Here is a 17,184-nt window from a genome sequence, read left to right on the forward strand (position 1 = left end):
TCCTAGCAAAGAGATGCCTGCAAATTCATACATCTATACCAATTTGGACAGCTGCTAAACAGTATGCGAGGCTGCCGTCATTCTCCCACGCCTGGTCTTCTGAAGCACGAACTCTGCTTGAGGACAACCTGGGAGTTTCCTGGGCGAGGCCTGGGCATGGGGACGCAGCAGAGCTCCGTTCCGTCTTGTCCCCACCTATTTCCAGGCCTGGTTGATAGTGGCACATCTAAAGGGGAGTGGGGAATCTGAAAATATATTGGACCAGATGGCCATATTGTTATGTTTTGTTATTTAGAAAGCTTTGGATGCATTCGAACATCCCATTTAAGCTCTAGGAATCCAGATACAAAATGTATCCGACATATACACCTATCGATATATTTATTTAATACCATTTGACGCTGAGAACCAGACACATGATTTCGATCTATTGTGATTTTAACTAAGGAAAGCGAATTGTGAATCGGGGGCTGGATTATACTCTCTTGAATTAAATGGTTGCTATTTTCGCGATACGTTCCGACGGGATTAACAGAACCAAAATAAGTGGCCACGTTACTTAAAGCAGGCACAAACACAATATGTGTATGCCTGTCTTGAAATAAATGCAACATTATGCATGCACTAGGTTTTTGAATGATTGAATGTGAAATTCTGTTCAATTAAACCTAACCTTCCCTCACGAAAAAGAGCTACAGTTTTTTTATTTTTGCTCAGTATAAAGCCAGTTATTGTTTTAATTGTAATGGTTTATTTATAACTCGTTAAATACCCGTAGGTTTCTAAGCGCGGACCCGGGGATCTGTGTTGCTCCACAGCATCTTGCTTCCAAGGCGAGCGCGTTGCCCCTGAGCTATCCTCCGAGAATTAACAATGTGCAAGAGTCTTTATGTTTAAATGAAAAGATAAAAAGAATTGTACAGAAACAATATTTTGCGCAGACCTGGATTAAACCGATTTCCAAGTTCTTTTTGCAAAATGCAGATCCACTTTAAGGTCCTGCTTTAGGAAATAGGCTTTGAAGTATGGAATAGCGGTGAAGAGAACATGTACATATGAGGCAGTGATCAGAATACACACTGGTACGCTGAGAAAGATGAAGTCTGGAGGTGAGCCACCACTGGGCCTTCGGAGACAGGGTAAAACCTTAACGTAACCTGCGCTGCACGTTGAGTGCCATCTCCGACGTAGGGGCTCAACTAGCGGAGGACCTTGATGAAGGGGCTGTCAAGGAGGGCAAAGGACTGTCCTTGTCAGGAGGGTTGGCAGTCCTGCAGGCAGTTGCCTTGTCAGTCTCTGAGGTTTAGGATGGTACGAGGCAGGGGTTTTGGACTACGACTCCCATCAACCCCAGCCAGTATTGTCAATGAGGAGAGATCATGGTATTCGTAGTCCAAAACATCTGGAGAGCCAAAGGTTGCAGGCCCCTGGTATGAGTGATGACTGACTTCTTCTGGCCGGAATCGCTCTGCCAAGGAGTGCCTCGGGAAGGAGGAGGCATGGAAAGCTCCACCTTCACACCCCATCGTTTGATTGGTGGATCAAAGGATGTTCTATGAAAAGACACTGCCTCCTTCTGTATCTTTATTCTTCAGGCACACATCAGAAAACCCTCTGAAGTTGGACTTAAGACTAAATGCAACAAGTCGTAGTTATAGGCACGGTTGATCCCTTAGGGAGAGCACAATCTTAGTGCTGGAACAAGTCCAAGTGATAGGCACATGTGATCCCTTAGGGAGATCACCAGCACAAGGTATAGTGTGTGTAAAAGAATACTGAGCTGGTCTCATTTCTCATGGCATGGTTACCTAGTGTACAACTGAAGGCCTAATCAATTGCAGGGATTCATGGGTTGAGCAAGCCCCTCCTCCCCCCCAGCTGTTTAGCTAGGTGGCACAGTATTCTAGTCCTTGCAAGATCCTCAGAGCACAGTTTGGTTATGTTATGTTATTTGGCACTTATATAGCGCTCTATATAACATTGGTATGACTTCAAAGCACTTGTGGGTTGAGCGCCCTCGGGGACCGTAGTCTAGGTCATTTGAGAGAGTAGGGGATCATAGGGTGCTTAGGTGCAAAAGCCTAAGTAATATTACAGACATTTTAAAGTCTGCAAACACCCAGTGTGTTCTTGCTTAGAGAAAAAAACAATGATAACTATTGGCTACACCAGGGACTATCTTTGGGTGAGCACATCTGCTAAACCTTGTCAAAATCCCTCACAAGTAACTGCCAAAGAAATTCACATTCCCTTCAACGTAAACAAAAAGAGGCCATCAAACCACTTACCTCTCCATCAGACCTCTGAAGGGTTGTCTAAGCCTTGGTTTTAGGTCAGTTTTATGGATATAATGCTATTCAGATGGGTCTTCCCTATTCGACTTTTCTCCTTTAAAGGATGCTTTAACATTGAGCAGTCTGGCAGGTTACAGGCCAGTGGAAAGATGATGCCATTTCATCAATATCACTTCAGTGGCCACCGAGTCACATGCACCTTCCTTTTCAAAGATCAGCTGCATAATATTCAAGGATGTGGCAATGGGCAATCCCTTGCCTGGAGAATAACCTGTAGATATCTGGGAGCCCGAGAACCACAAGAAACTCAAATTCCTTCCACACTCCTCGTCCTTACTAGCAAGGGAGGTGGCTGTTGGTATCTTGGCCCACTCTTCCCGGACCCCACGCCCTTCTTCCCCTACCTTCTCTACTTTTAAATATCACCTCTGTCCTTTTCCATGCCTTTTTCACCTTTCCTTTGCCATCTACCGCCCTCTTTGCCCACCTACAACCTTTATCTTCTCTCCTCCATTCTTCCTTCGAGTTCCTCTTTTTTCATTCTTGGTGATTTTAGCCTTCATCTCGACTCACCCTTTCTCCTCCTCATCAATTCCCATCATCCTTGTCCTCTACAATGTTCCCCTTCCCATGTTTCTGAGTCTTCTCTAGATCTGATATTTTCCTCCGTTCCGTGTGATGCCTTGGTTTCATCCTGTCCCGTTTATTCCTCTGATCATTCCTTCCCATCATTCTCTTTCCTTATTTCCTCTCCTCCTCCTCCACCTCCTTTTCCTCCTCCTCCTAGCTCCTGTTCCTTTGTGCTTCATGACCTTCCCCCTCCTCTGATACTCCTTCCTTCTTATCCTCTCTCTGCTACTATCTCCATTTCACAACTATCCGCTGCAGTGCCTCCTTTAAATCTTCCCTTCGTTCCACTCTTGACTCTCTCTACCCTACGCGTCCTTTCGGCCCTTCTCGAGAACTCCCTTCTACCTTAGCTTACTCCTTCTCTTGTGTCCCTCCGTCCCTCCCTTTGGAAATTATAACACTGATGGAAAAAGTCTCATTCCCCCTCTGTGTTTGATCAGCTCCCCTCTTTTCACTTTTCATAGGGTCTCCCTCCTCCTGTCCGCCAAAAAACAATACCTTTCTTCACGTACTCTTGCTCTATTGCAGCACCAGTGTTGTCCTTTTCAACTTCTTAATAACATCCTTTCGCCACATCCTCCTGACCCTTTGCTCTCGTCTCCCTTATCTGCATCCGACCTAGTGGATGATTTCACTACTAAGGGCACGACACTTTGCTGCAAATTCCCAACTCATCCCTTACCCCCTCTTCACCCTCTGCCCCCATCTTCACCCGTCCCTCTCCCCTCACTGACCCCTCACACTTCCACTCCCGTGGCCACCCTAGCGGCTTCCCCACTGACCCCATTCCCTTCGCTCTCATTCCTTCCAACTACCCTCATCTTCTTCCTTATCTTACTACTCTTATCAATGTCTCTCAACGCTTAAATTCTCCTTCCACCTTTAAGCAGGTCACTATCGTCTCAACCTTACAACCATCTCTTGACCCCTCACTCCCTTCCATCTTCCGTCCTATTTCACTTCTCCCCTTCCTATCGAAACTCCTGGAGCACTTTGTCTTTTCCCAAGTTTCCTTCTTTCTTTGCCTCCACGCTCTTCTCTCTTCACCTGCACGCTCTTCCCTCACCACTCCAGTTCAGTTTTCGGCCTGTTGTCTTGTCTTGATGTCCCCAAGACTCCATGTGCATCCTCCCACTTTCTATTGGCCCCTTTCACTGGAATTCTTTGCCTCTTGCTATCCACTCTCCTACTACCATCAGATCTTTCAGATTTGTTTAAAAACCCATCTTCTGTCCTCTGTCTGACTCCTAGCCTTGCATCTGCACCTTTTGTTACTCCGTCAATACTCTAAATTGTTTGTACCATTCCATTTTTGTTCAGTGCTTTGGCGAAATCCCAATGCCAATATTAAATAAATGTAAAAAAAATTAAAATAAACCAAGATATTCCGTCTAAAATATCCCCAAATTCTGTCATTCTCTATTCTTCAACTGAACGTTCTCTGCTGTGGCTCGACTGGTATGGAATTTCCTTCTATCTCCATCCTTCACCTCCACGTTCTCAGTGGCGGCTCGATTGGTATGGAATTTCCTTCCATCGCCATCCTTCACCTGAAAGTTCTCTGCGGTGGCTCAACTGGTATGGAATTTCCTTCCATCGCCATCCTTCACCTGAACGTTCTCTGCTGCGGCTCGACTGGTATGGAATTTCTTTCCATCTCCATCCTTCACCTGAACGTTCTCTGCTATGGCTCGACTGGTATGGAATGTTCTTCCATCGCCTTTTCTTTCTTCCATCTTTAATTTTATTCTGTAATGCGCTGGAATCTTGAATGGTATTCTTGATATGGCTGGTTACTGTTCATTATTTCAAATGATGTAATTTTGTATAATCCGGTGGGTGGCAAATTTGATATTGATGTGTTAGCTGTACAATGCCTTGATACCCTTGTGTGGGAGGGTTACACTTTATAGTAAAATACTAAAAACTTATACTGAACAACAATGTCAATGCTCATTGTGCATAAGGACCTACACTACAGGGGTTATATTCTTATTGGTGTTAAGCCATGCGTAAGTAGACCAAATACTATATGAATAACCAGCTTTTTGTTGTCGGTCGGGGAGTCCTGCTCTATAGTTCCCCAGTACCTTTCCTATTACTGTTAGTGCTTGCCCTCCTCCCCCAAACCTATCCCTAGAGAGCCTGTCCTTCTTCCTATTATGCACCAGGAAACCCTATGTGTTCAAACCCCCTACGCGCATCAGCCGAGAGGGGAAGCCACCCTGCTGTCTCCGCGGGAGGACTTGATGCAGGAGAGGTCATATCTATAGTCAGAACATTAGATCAGAAACTCCTAGCAAAGTAAGGAGGGAGGTGTGAAAACCAGCACAATAATTGTTGGATGGCTGCACCTCTGCAAGACAGACATCGCTGCGTTGAGACTAGAACATAGTTAAGCAATAAGCCCCGAGTAGGAGGGCATGGGATGGGGGGGGAGAAATTACCACTCAGGTTACGACCTGGGGCCCATAGTTACAGACCTGAGCGAAGCCCAAGAAAAAAAAAAGTTTTAAAAATGACCACCATGGAAGGACGAAGGTAGTCTGTTCTTCCTTTCCATGGCAGCCATTGGAAAAAGTAAAAAAACAAAAACAAAAAAAAAGGTAAAGACAACGAGAGAAGGCATTACACGTAGTCCCTTCTCCCTTTCCAGTGGCCATTAAAAATTATGTAGGAAAAAAGGTTTTATAAAAAAATGGCCACCACGGAAAGGAGAGAAGGGACTTCATGTAATCCTTTCTCCCTTTCCATAGTGGTGTGCCGCAGATTGGGACTGGAGGATCCCGGGACAAGTGTACCCAACACGTCCGCACCCAGTCAGGAATGGTTTAAGGTAAGTGGGATGGGGGGGGGGAAGGAGGAGCAGCCATTTATCTCATTCCCCGGCGAGGAGAGATGGAAGGGAGGCCATCACACCCACCTCGCCGGGTACTAATTTTGCATCACAACACTCGGTTAGAAGTTTGTTTCTGAAAAAATAATGGCAGTTTAAAATTATCCATTTTCCTACAAAAAAAATACTGCTTGCTACTTTATTTCCAGAATAGAGAAGAAACATATGAGCAATGAAGGTAAATAGGTTCTAGGTCATATTGCTACTTGCCGAGTGCTGCTGGGAACTAACTAGGGCAACAGCAGTATATTTATTCTTTTTGCAAGCCCTACTGCCCCCTCCCCTGTGTAACCTGCCTACCACTTAACATCTACTCCCTTCCCTAAAGATCTGTTTGTGGTGGGTGTGAAAAGAAATAGTTGTACCCGCATTTATATAATTTTACCACCAGCATCCACTCCACCGGGCAGCAAAGTGACCGGATACGATAAAATAAATATGAAAAAGAGGTGAAGGGAGGCCCAGCCATATTGGTTTCCAAGGTTGGTTGCCTTCTGTTGCAGGATTAAATAATACATAACTACAGTGATGAAATAGAAGCCTATTCCTTAAGAAAGTAAATTAAATCTGGAAAAGAATGGAAAATAATTATAAAAGTGGTGGGTTTAGTCATAAATTACAACAATGCAGAAGATCATTTTTACAAAATGATATTTCTATACACAGAGCTTTTGTTTGCATCAAACCCAAAGTAGAGTACCTTTTAGAATGGGACAGCATTTCCAAACATTGATGGGTCCTGCAGCGCCATACTGGCCTAGACTCATCTCCATCAGGAAGAGGGGTAGGCCAGTGAAGACAAGCATGATGCTGTACGGTATCAGGAAGGCACCTGGGTGGTGGGTAAGGCGCAGGCGAGATGGAAGCAAGAGAAGAAAGACAGAAGAAAAAGCAACAGGGAAAACAGCAGGGAGAACAAAAAATACATACATTAGACTATTAAAACAGTAACAGTTGATTAAAATAGTAAATTGACTTTTTTGTGGGAATTTGCTATTACCCGTCCAATGCAAGTTAAACAAAATGTTCAACTCAAATGGAAGATATTTTAAATGAAGATTTATTGAATATTCCATGTACAATATGCACGTGAAATCCTACAGAAATAACTGTGTGCGATTTCATCAGTAAAAAAGAAAACAATGAAACAATCAATTGTTGAAAATGGCCACCATGTGAAATGAAAACAACTGAAATAACAGACATTTGCCAAATTGTAATTGGTTATTTATAACGCACTTAATACCCAGAGGTTTCTAAGCACGGACCCGGGAATCCAACCAGTGTTGCTTGCATCATCTTACTTCAAAGACGAGTGCATTGCCCCCGAGCTATCCTCCCGAGAAATTAGATGGACAGAGGTTCAGACCCAACCAAAGGCTTGGAAATCTTAAAACTTGCACAACAAAAATAAATAAATGGCTACACTTACCAACAGTTGGAGCAGTGAACTGCTTTTAGAATTAAAAACAATGTCAAACCGCTGTTCTCGATGATTGGGCAGTGAAAGATGCCAAGACACACCACAGAAGGCAGCCGGCCCCAATTTGAGAAAATCAGCCGAATATGACATGATCCTGTTTTGATCAATTTGATCGCAGGTTGGGTGACCCAACTTTTTTGACCCTTAAACTAAACACCCGTCCCCACATATAGGAAGACTGGTGTTATCTACCAAACTAACACAAGTCTTAGCATATTCGGGGAAAGTGCTGGAAAGTGCGTCAGGTCACTTAGGGTGACCCAAGTCAACCACTGTCAATCAAATTGACCGTGATCAATTACAATAACAAAAGCATTCCAATTTTGGATGGGTGAAAACCAAAATATGTGCAATTTATGGCTGGGGCCGCCGGCACATAACACACACGATGTTTCGCAAAGTCTGACATATGAAATGTGCACCGACCACATTAGTAGTGAAACTCACTTAAACTGGGTGGCACTGTCACAGGGCAAGTTAAAGATCCAGCTCAAAGCAAGATTTGCACAATCATTTTTTACCCTCTTATGGACATGGGCATCCATGGTATAATGGCCTCAGAGTATGACAATCACACTAAAACCCTCTTTCACAAGAAACAAACTGTTTTGTACTCATTCATTTAATAAGTAGAATTAGGTAATTCATAGAAGATTCCCCACTCACGATACAAGGGAAAGACACAGGAATCCATTTGGCCAATCCAAGCTCACACTAAGTTTCCAACCTTCCAACAGAAGCAACACAGTCTTCCTATGTAATAAATAAGTAGTTGTAGGGGGAACCTTTAATTTCCGGTCTTAGCCCTGCCTCTTTTCCTTAGTCCCACACCTATTATATACATCTGATGATAACCCCAATAATTCTGTACATCAATTTGATTGAAACTCAATAAGTGTATATATATTTTACATAAATTATATACATTTTGAAATGTCAATATAATTTTTTATATCAAATTCAATATACATTTTATATTAATTCTGATATGAATTTGATCTAAATTGGGCAAGACCGTCATCAGGGTGTATAAATAGATGACACGAGACCCACCCACATATTTGATTCTGCCCAGATATAACCCTATACATTTGAGTTAGCTTTTTCACCCACCAACATCAAACTTTGCCCTACACAAAGACCCAAATTGTTAGCTTTGGCAACGCTTGTTCCTTAAGGATTGTCCTACACTGGCTCCTCCTGGGGTGCCTTGGTCCACAAGCCCCCCCACCCATGCCTCAATAACCCCTTCGCTTTAAAATACAATAGTGCTTGCACATCTTACCCGCAAAAGCCTCCCAAGTCCAGGACCAGGCAATCATCACAGTAGTATTAGATTATCAGCTTTCCAGCTTCTGCACTTAACCATACTGTGTGAACTTGCTCAAATACCCTTACCTCCCAGGGAATCACCATTCGGTTCCCTTTCCAGATACGACAAGCCAACAAGCAAGCTGTAAAGGACCCGTAGGCACTACATTAAGCTGGGGTGACATATAACCTTGCGTTGTTTCCCCTGTCCAGCACCGCTCGAGTCCTACCGGCCTTTCAGCAGACAGATATGTGAATGCCCCTGAAAACAGGCGTGTCCTAAAATGTGTAAAATCCTGTTTGACAAGTGGTTGCAGTTTATTTTGCAGAGGAAAAGCATCTCTCCGGTCTTTATTCACGATCGGCTGATAATTGAAACGTAAGCCGGCTAAGGATGTCATTTTGTTTCCATGCGCAATGCTGCTAATGTGGATAAACAACGGTGTGCCAGGCTAGGATGCATGTGTGCAACTTGAACAGAGGTGGCTCGAGAACCCACTTTCCTCTAAGGACGTTGGTGACCATGAGTGTGCTAACTTCATTGAGCAAGCACACTAGGATGTGTGCCTAAATTGTACAGATTTTAGCCCAAACTCCCCCTACAAGAAGCTGTGTTCCCTGGCCCTGATGAAGGCAGATGTTTTGTGAAAAGACAGTGACCTCCAAGCCGAAACTCGAGTTGGCCGATACCAGTTGACCTACCCATTGAAACACATTTTCTCAGCTATGAACTGGGGCAACCAAAGGGTTGATTCGTTCACCAGGTGTCTGCAAGTCTTTGGTTTCCCCCATTTGGCCTTGACCAGACACGAATAGCTGATGTCACCTTTTTGTTTTTTTTGTTTTTTAGCTGATCCCCATTGGTCCCCTACACTTGGCAAATTCAGATTGGGGTGACCTTGTGCTTGTGTTGTTTATTTCCCTGTGACGAGCTGTATCCAGGCTCCCAGAGATGAAGCTCATCTGTTGCTACCAAGCAAGAAGTGTTTGCTTTTGCTGCAAAGATTTCAGAAGCCTGGTGCTGAGATGAGGGCAGCTTGAACCAAAGCCTGCCTTGCTCTGCGATGTTCAGGGAGAACTGTGTAAACACAGGTGCAGCCAAATGCACATGTAATCCGGTATATCTGGCCAGTGGCGGCTCAGCTATTTGTGGATTTTGATACAATATAGTGACTCACGAAGCCAGATATTTCATAATGTGTGTGTTGATATAGTGTGCATTTTGCAGAGTAAGCAACAGGATGCCTGGGGTTTGCAGATAACATAACAGGGGAAGGGATTGTATTTAAAAAAATAAATAAAATAAATTAAAAAAATAAATAAATTTTAAAAAAAAAACAGTCGCCGTCATGCTGCAGGCCTCCCGTTTCCCATCAGTACATGCTCAGCCCCGACAACGGGACTCGTAGATAATTTCGGAGGCGACTGCCGTGCCCCGCTATTTTTAGCTTATGATACAGTGACTCAGGAAGCCAGATATTTCATAATCAATGTTGTAATTTGTGGATTCTGCAGCGTCAGCATAAAACACGGGCTACAGGCTGGGTTTGCTGATAAAGCAACAGAGGAAGGAATTGCACGAAGCACTACAAAGAAATAACAATAATGATCCATGGATGTGCAGACCTCATGTTTCCAGTCAGCTCACCTGTAGACCAAGGCATCTGGACCCCTAGATAATATCTTTGGAGGCTACCAAGGGAAAGGGGGGCATATTCACCACTTGAAAGCAGTGGTTCTGGCTGGGATGGTATATCGTCAAACTCCAATTCGGATTTGCTACTTCGAGCAGAAGTATTATTTTTTGGCAAATGAGCCTGTCGTTGACTTTAGCATTTGGAGTCTCATGCTGGGATAATTGATTAAAAGCCGTTTGAAGGTCTGCTGCAAAACTCTGCTATGCTATAACAGTACAAATATGCAATTTACTGGTATCATGCGCTTAGCAAAACAAAATGTATTATGTCCACAGCTATCTGTTGGTTATGTCAACCACGAGTAGCCGAGCAGCCAACACGTGTTTCGGCAATATCGCGGAAGCTGTAACAGATGGCTCCTTACAGGACATCTTTAAAGGAGTATCTACGTGATCCGAACGCGGCTTATTTTGCCGCGGACGGAACGTTTGCATGAGAAAGGTGCGAACTACCAAATGTTTGCACCTTTCTCATGCGAACACATGTACATACTACCCCGCACACTATACTGCTCACCCCTACAGCCCCTGTTTTTTGTCTTTTTTTGCGGGTGTGCTGCGGTTGGTGTCCCCCGCAACACCCTGCTCACCATACCACACAGTATATAGTGAGCGGAGTGTTGCGGGGGCACCCCGCAGTCTTTTTTTAAAAAAAAATTTAAACTTACCTGCAATGCTACCACCAAAGGTTCGAACTTTTGATGTTCGAACTTTTGGTGGTAGCATTTTGAGAACTTTTGGTCCTTGAGGACCTTCATTGTCGGTGAAAAGGTACAATCCCTTTAAAGGATATGTTATCCAATAACACACCAGTAAACAATTTGACGGTTTGACCATTGCGGTCTGGACACAACCACTCGAATTTTCTCATATCAGACTACACAGTGCTTTGTACTCACAAGCCTCTGAACAATCTCATGGCAGTTTGATATGACCCATCATGGGGGATTCACAAAGATTTCCCAAATGCCTTGATAAAGACGATGTGTGAAACACGTGTTTGCTGCTCGGCTTCTCATGATTGACATAACCAACAGATAGCTGTGGACATAATACATTTGTTTTGCTAAGCGCATACTAGTAAACTGCATATTTGTACATTTTTGACTGTGGATAAGGGTAGAACCACTTTACTAGACGTGCAGCTGCCATCAGATTTGACCTTGGTCAAGGTTTAGCGCACTGGGATTTCGGTGTACCCAGTAGTGGTTTGTTTGTGCAATAACAGAGTACATTGGATCCCTGTCAGAGCTCAAGTTCCAGGGAGCCCCGATTGCAAGACCTGGGGTTCTTTTCAACAGGATGAATGGCTGTAACACATGGCTGGCTGGCATAAAAGGGGAGTGGCTATTTCATTCATATTAAACATGTATTATGTATTAATGCTTGGGGGCTATTTTAAGACTGGTGTTCTAATAACAGGGTTAAAACATTTCGATTTCAAAGAACGTTTTATAGATTTGGCGACATCCCCGATGGCTTCTAGACTGCAAACAAAAAAAGAAAAAGACAGTTGCCTTATGTTACTAATCAAATGTTCTCACTGGGGGCTTATAGTTTATCATTGTGGTTTTGATTTTCACATCCTGAATGGTAATCTTCTGGCTTAACACGTTTCTGTAAGGATTTACATGATATGTGGATGTACTATACAATTTTTGTGCTTTGTAAGTAAACTCTAAAAGAGAGTATTATTGTGGACCTTGAAATCCCAAATTTAGATATGAAAGCTTGGAAAGTAGGAGGTCAAATTTGCAGAGTGGGTTAAATTCCCGGTATCCCGGTTTACCCAAAGTGTGTGATCCTGGAGAATTATTTAACCTCACTCTGCACACATGGGAACACACAAAGACATATGAATATGCATACATTAAAAACACACATAAAAATACATCAATGCACAAAAACACACAGACACACAGAGTTACATACTCAGGCATACTCTGACACACAATGGCATGTGCTCCCACACATTCTCCCTCTCACACAAACACACACATATATATAGCCGCAACTATTTCTCTCCATTCCATACTTCGTCTAACTCTCTCCCATATACTACCAGGGTTGTTCTTTTTCACTTGCGACTTAAATAGTTCAAAGCGCCTGTTTTTCATGCGGAATCTTCTTCTGGTGTAGTCTGCAGGTAGACACCTGCATTTGTTATACAGGTATTCGTGGAAAACCACTCTTTCAGTGTTTGTGGTTCACAGTTACTCCCCTATATTAAGCGATGAGGTTCCTGAATGGTGCCAATTACTGTAAAATATTTTAGGTGTGCAAATATTTAACATGTCATTGCTTTTGGATGGCCACATTTAGTGAAGAAACTCTGAAGGATAAATGTGCATAGTACCTACCACAGGTCACGCTTATCACCACTTCAGGCTGGCGGCTCTACAGGGCTAAACAGTGTACAAAATGTCCTAGGGGCCTACAGGGCGGTAAACCTGTTTAGCACAAGAATGTGAATAACATTGCTTATCAGAACAGTACCTACAGAAATGTAAAACGTGCATGGCTGGTAACATACAAATGTCGAGTAATTAATGTCATGCTAGACAATGTTATGGCCATGATTGCCCCAAGAAGATTGTGCGTGGTACAGCACAAGAGACAGTGGTGTGTTTGCTTCACGGTGCCCAGAGACATACAATATTATCCACGATGATGATCAGATGTTTGGGTTGAGTAGGGTATGTGGATGCAGGAAAATGAGTTTGGTTCCAAAAGAGATCACATGCAACTTCTGTAGCTTAGCTGTAGTTCCCATGAAAATGGTAAACCTATTAAGAGGTCAAATGCTTGTGGTTAAAAAAAAAAGAATTACAAAAGAAAAAAGAGCTGTGCACGACGATTGTGGAAACATCAATTTTCTCCTTCATCTATTGATGGCCGGATGACTAACTGGCGGCTGAAAGGCACAAAGCGCTCCGACGGTCAGTGATGGTCATCAATACCCAGTGGGCGAAACGAAGGACTCAACAATCAGCAGGTGGGATATTTTGTTTATGCAGCAGTATATTTTCTTCATATGCATTGCATTTTCATTTAAAAAGTATCAGGTAACTAATATAACAAGGGACACAGTTTCCAAGTACCAGTAAAATCATACTTGTGTTGGGTGTCTGCAAATACCCAAGTTACTTTTTTTCAACCCTCAACATAATTCAGGAAGTCTGTTGTAGTTTTCAAAATTCTTGCTACTTACTTTCAATGCAAAATCTCAGAAATTCACATTTTAGTTTGTTGACAAACCTTCCACACAGACCCCGTAACATTTCTCATTCGCTCTATAGCCTGCAGCACTCTGAAGCATCTGCAATGCTACATTAATGTCATACAAACGCCCACAATAAACTATAAAACCATAAGCTCTTCTCCTTGCCTCCTGTTTGCATGTGATCCTTTAAGGAAAAGGGAATTACATAGCACCCAGTATTGTGGCAGCTAGAGAGAGCAAGTCTCCAAGGTATTCCATTTTTTACAGTTTTGGGCAGTTTCTTTGGAGCAGCGCACTCTGTCCAAGCGCAGATACTATTTCGGCACGGGTCGAGTAAGTGATGTGTAAGAGGAGTTAGAAGATCACAGTCATTCAAACTTAGAACAAAATGGGTGGGTGCCTTGGGGGTTGGGGCTGGGGATTACACAGCCCTCGAGCTGAAGAAAGTAGGACATGCCTTTACATTTGTGTACAAGAGCAAAACAATAACCTACATTTGTTTTCCAATGAGGTGCCCATTACATAAACACGTAGTTTAGACAATTGCAGGGACTATAAATAAATGTTTCAAACCAAGTAAAACACTATCCATGACATCTGAATACTATATATCTTCTATTTAAAGGTGTGTTGTCTTCATAAGTATTATGTAGTTCCGATTAGTCGACGTGTTCAATACATGATGCCTAGCGAGAAAGACCAGGCGTGGTACAAGTTGAATTAACGTGGCACGTTTGCCTTTCGCCAGGTGTAAAGGGCTTACTGTCAAAAAGATGTCAACATTTTAAGACAAGCCTGTAATTTGTTCAGGGACCGGATCATTCCAATGACCTGTTGTGAAACACCTCTAACAGGACGACCTACACGTGTCATACGTCAATACTGAATCACGCTGGCTAGTTGTTGTATGCAGATCTACATATGGATGTATCTAAAACCTGATACAATCGCACTGCTCACTTAGTGTAAAAGTAGACAGTTTTCTTAAAGATAAGAAACTGCCCAACCCCTTACAGCCCCGGGATGCGTTGTACGGTGGTTGTACGAAGGCTTGAAAGTTACACCATCGCAGGGTGAGCAAATACACAACTTAAATTTTACCAGTCTCTACCCCTCTGTGAATAACGACAAACCCTATCATGTGAGGCATCCCGAGATCGGTAACAATTTTGGGTATATAGACCAATATTTTGGTCTGATCAGGTGCAAGGTCTACCCACCCCACAGTCTTTACTTACTCTCATTACCCTACAGATGCGCTGGTAAGCTGATGTTTCCGCTTTGCCGCACATGCATCGAAACAAAGCAGGGCAGATGTGGGCACACGGTTGAAGAGCAAAGGTCGACAGGTTCTTGGTGTACGATTAAATTACAGACCGCTTTGAAATAGGGCTATTGCCTGGGGCAAGATAAGGCATTTTAAAACAAATCACCCTCAAGCTCTTCTGTGGTTATATGGAGATATTCCTACAACAGAAACAAGAAGCCTCTTGCTTCCTAGCATGCTGTGTGGACTATGCCTCCATAGATGACGATTATAAACATCAGGGCATGTGCTTGCGTACGGAGCACATCGAGGACAACGCAGCTTGGCGGATATCAAAGTAATGCCTTAATTCGTTGTGGGGTAAGTTTGCACAAAGAGGTAATTTGCCAAACACAACCACCGTCACAGACCCCAATGTGCTTCACACTCATCTATTTGAGAATTCTTACGACATGAGCAGCTTTGTGCTTATAGATGGTGAAACAGCTTCTTTATAAGGGCCATATGCTGTGGAGTATCCAACAACTTCAGACAACACCAATATATGCATAGCTACATTCACAACCGCTCACACACGCTTGAAGCGGTTTGCTGCGATGGAGCAATTGCAAGAGTGGGTTCTGCATCACAATACCGATCGCGTTTTGTCAGAAACCGCAGGGATGTCAACCCACCCATCAGAGATTATCTAGGGGATCCAACATTGAAGCTAGTCCCCAGCAAATACACTGTGGAGTTTGTATCCACGGGTCCCGAAACATACGCCTATTGCGCATTGTTAGGGACCGTCAGTATGAAAGTAAAGGGTATAACACTGAACGTTAACACAGCTGAGATACTTTGACAGTTTGAAAGATCCGGCACAGTCCTTTGTACAGGGAGATGCGTGTAACACCCCTCGGTCTATCATCATTACACAGCCATAAATCTTCCATAATAAAAAGTAATGGGAAATTAGCACAGCTTCTCTGCAGAAGACAGACGGTACCGTGTTTCATATTGACTCACCGCTCCTGCTATTAAGTATTTGGTGTTAATCTTTACCCATCCCCTCACAAGTCCACGATGACCCTGCTGCCTATACCTCTGAATCATCTCGGTCCTGCAGGACGCGCTTCCCTCCTAGTTGGCTGTCTGCACATTGTTTGTCTGAATGCGTATGCTTATTTTCCTTTTGTATTAAATTGCATTGTGCTGTAACTTTTTTTCCATTATGTATTAAATAGGTCTTTTTTCCTTTCTGCATTGAACTGTTTGTGCATATATAACCCCTTTTCTTTCTGTGTTAAATATGTCTTTTATAAATAAATATTTTTTCAATTTCCTAAAACGGTGTAGTTCTTTTCTTATGTATAATAACACACACCGCTTGTTGATGTTAAAAATGTTATTTCATTCATATGTGTAACACTAGGCGGTGTTGGGGACCGATGATGCATTGTTTTGCAGATATTGAATCAGTACACTTTTTACTGGACTGTATGTTTTTTCTGTACCCACCATGTAATAGTTCGGACAAGGTTCTCACTAACTGGGAATGCTTGCTACTGAAAGGTTCCTTTTACCCCTTATTTTCAATATTCTGAGTTATTCATCATGCGAGTGATCTTTGTTTGCAAGAAGTGACTTGCTATTTGTTTAACTAGACATTATGTGTACACCGTAGGTGTAGCATACACCAGTTTTCAGTCTACGATAGACAACCTTAACTACCAACACCCCTTCAGCTGAATCTATTTTGTACAGTTTTACACCGGACATGTTCACCTCATGACCGCTGAACATAAAGACACAACTTGGTTTTTATAAAGAACAGATTTTTATTAACATTTAGACCATCCACCTGTATTCAAATTGTATTCACATTACAGGTCAAGCTATGAGATGCTGCACAACGATCCTTTCAGATACAAATTCTGCAGTATCAGCAATCACATAATACACAGACTGTCATTCACCACGTCGATTACCAAACATGCACAGCCTAGAGGTGGCCGACAGAAATTCATAAAGTTCCCTGTCCAACAGCCAATGTCCTTTAACGTATCAGAAACTCTGTTGCATGTTGTCCACCTTCATCTAGAGGTGGCCTTAAAGCACTGAAACCCTCTTTGTAGTGCTTTTGCCAGTAGTTGTCCATAAGCGGTTGGCTACTTTTGTAGCATATGTTTGCGATGCATAAAAGATTGTTACATTCACGTCTGTATACCTCCGGTGGTGTTTGCAGATAACACAACATTCTTGGACATATAGTACTTGGATGCTCTCTAAGTAAATCCAGAAATAATTGTTGTACACATCCATTGGCGGGTTTCACATTAAATTGATCATTTTCCCTCTGGTGTTCATTTTTTATTCCCTGTAAATAGCCTCAAATACATATA

The 17,184-nt window shown here is 42.9% G+C and overlaps 1 protein-coding gene across 1 annotated transcript in view; it reads right to left on the reverse strand.

Moving 5' to 3' along the window:
• Positions 1 to 17,184, reverse strand: part of LOC138528581 (sodium-dependent proline transporter-like) — a 285,454-nt gene that overhangs the window by 96,724 nt on the left and 171,546 nt on the right. Inside the window, exon 3 of the mRNA XM_069640352.1 lies at positions 6,521 to 6,652. Coding sequence (XP_069496453.1) covers positions 6,521 to 6,652 — 132 coding nt within the window. The remainder of the gene's footprint in view (positions 1 to 6,520; positions 6,653 to 17,184) is intronic.

This window comes from Ambystoma mexicanum, chromosome 7q (genome assembly GCF_040938575.1).
Source record: "Ambystoma mexicanum isolate Mex_15411 chromosome 7q, UKY_AmexF1_1, whole genome shotgun sequence".
Taxonomy (NCBI): Eukaryota; Metazoa; Chordata; class Amphibia; order Caudata; family Ambystomatidae; genus Ambystoma; species Ambystoma mexicanum.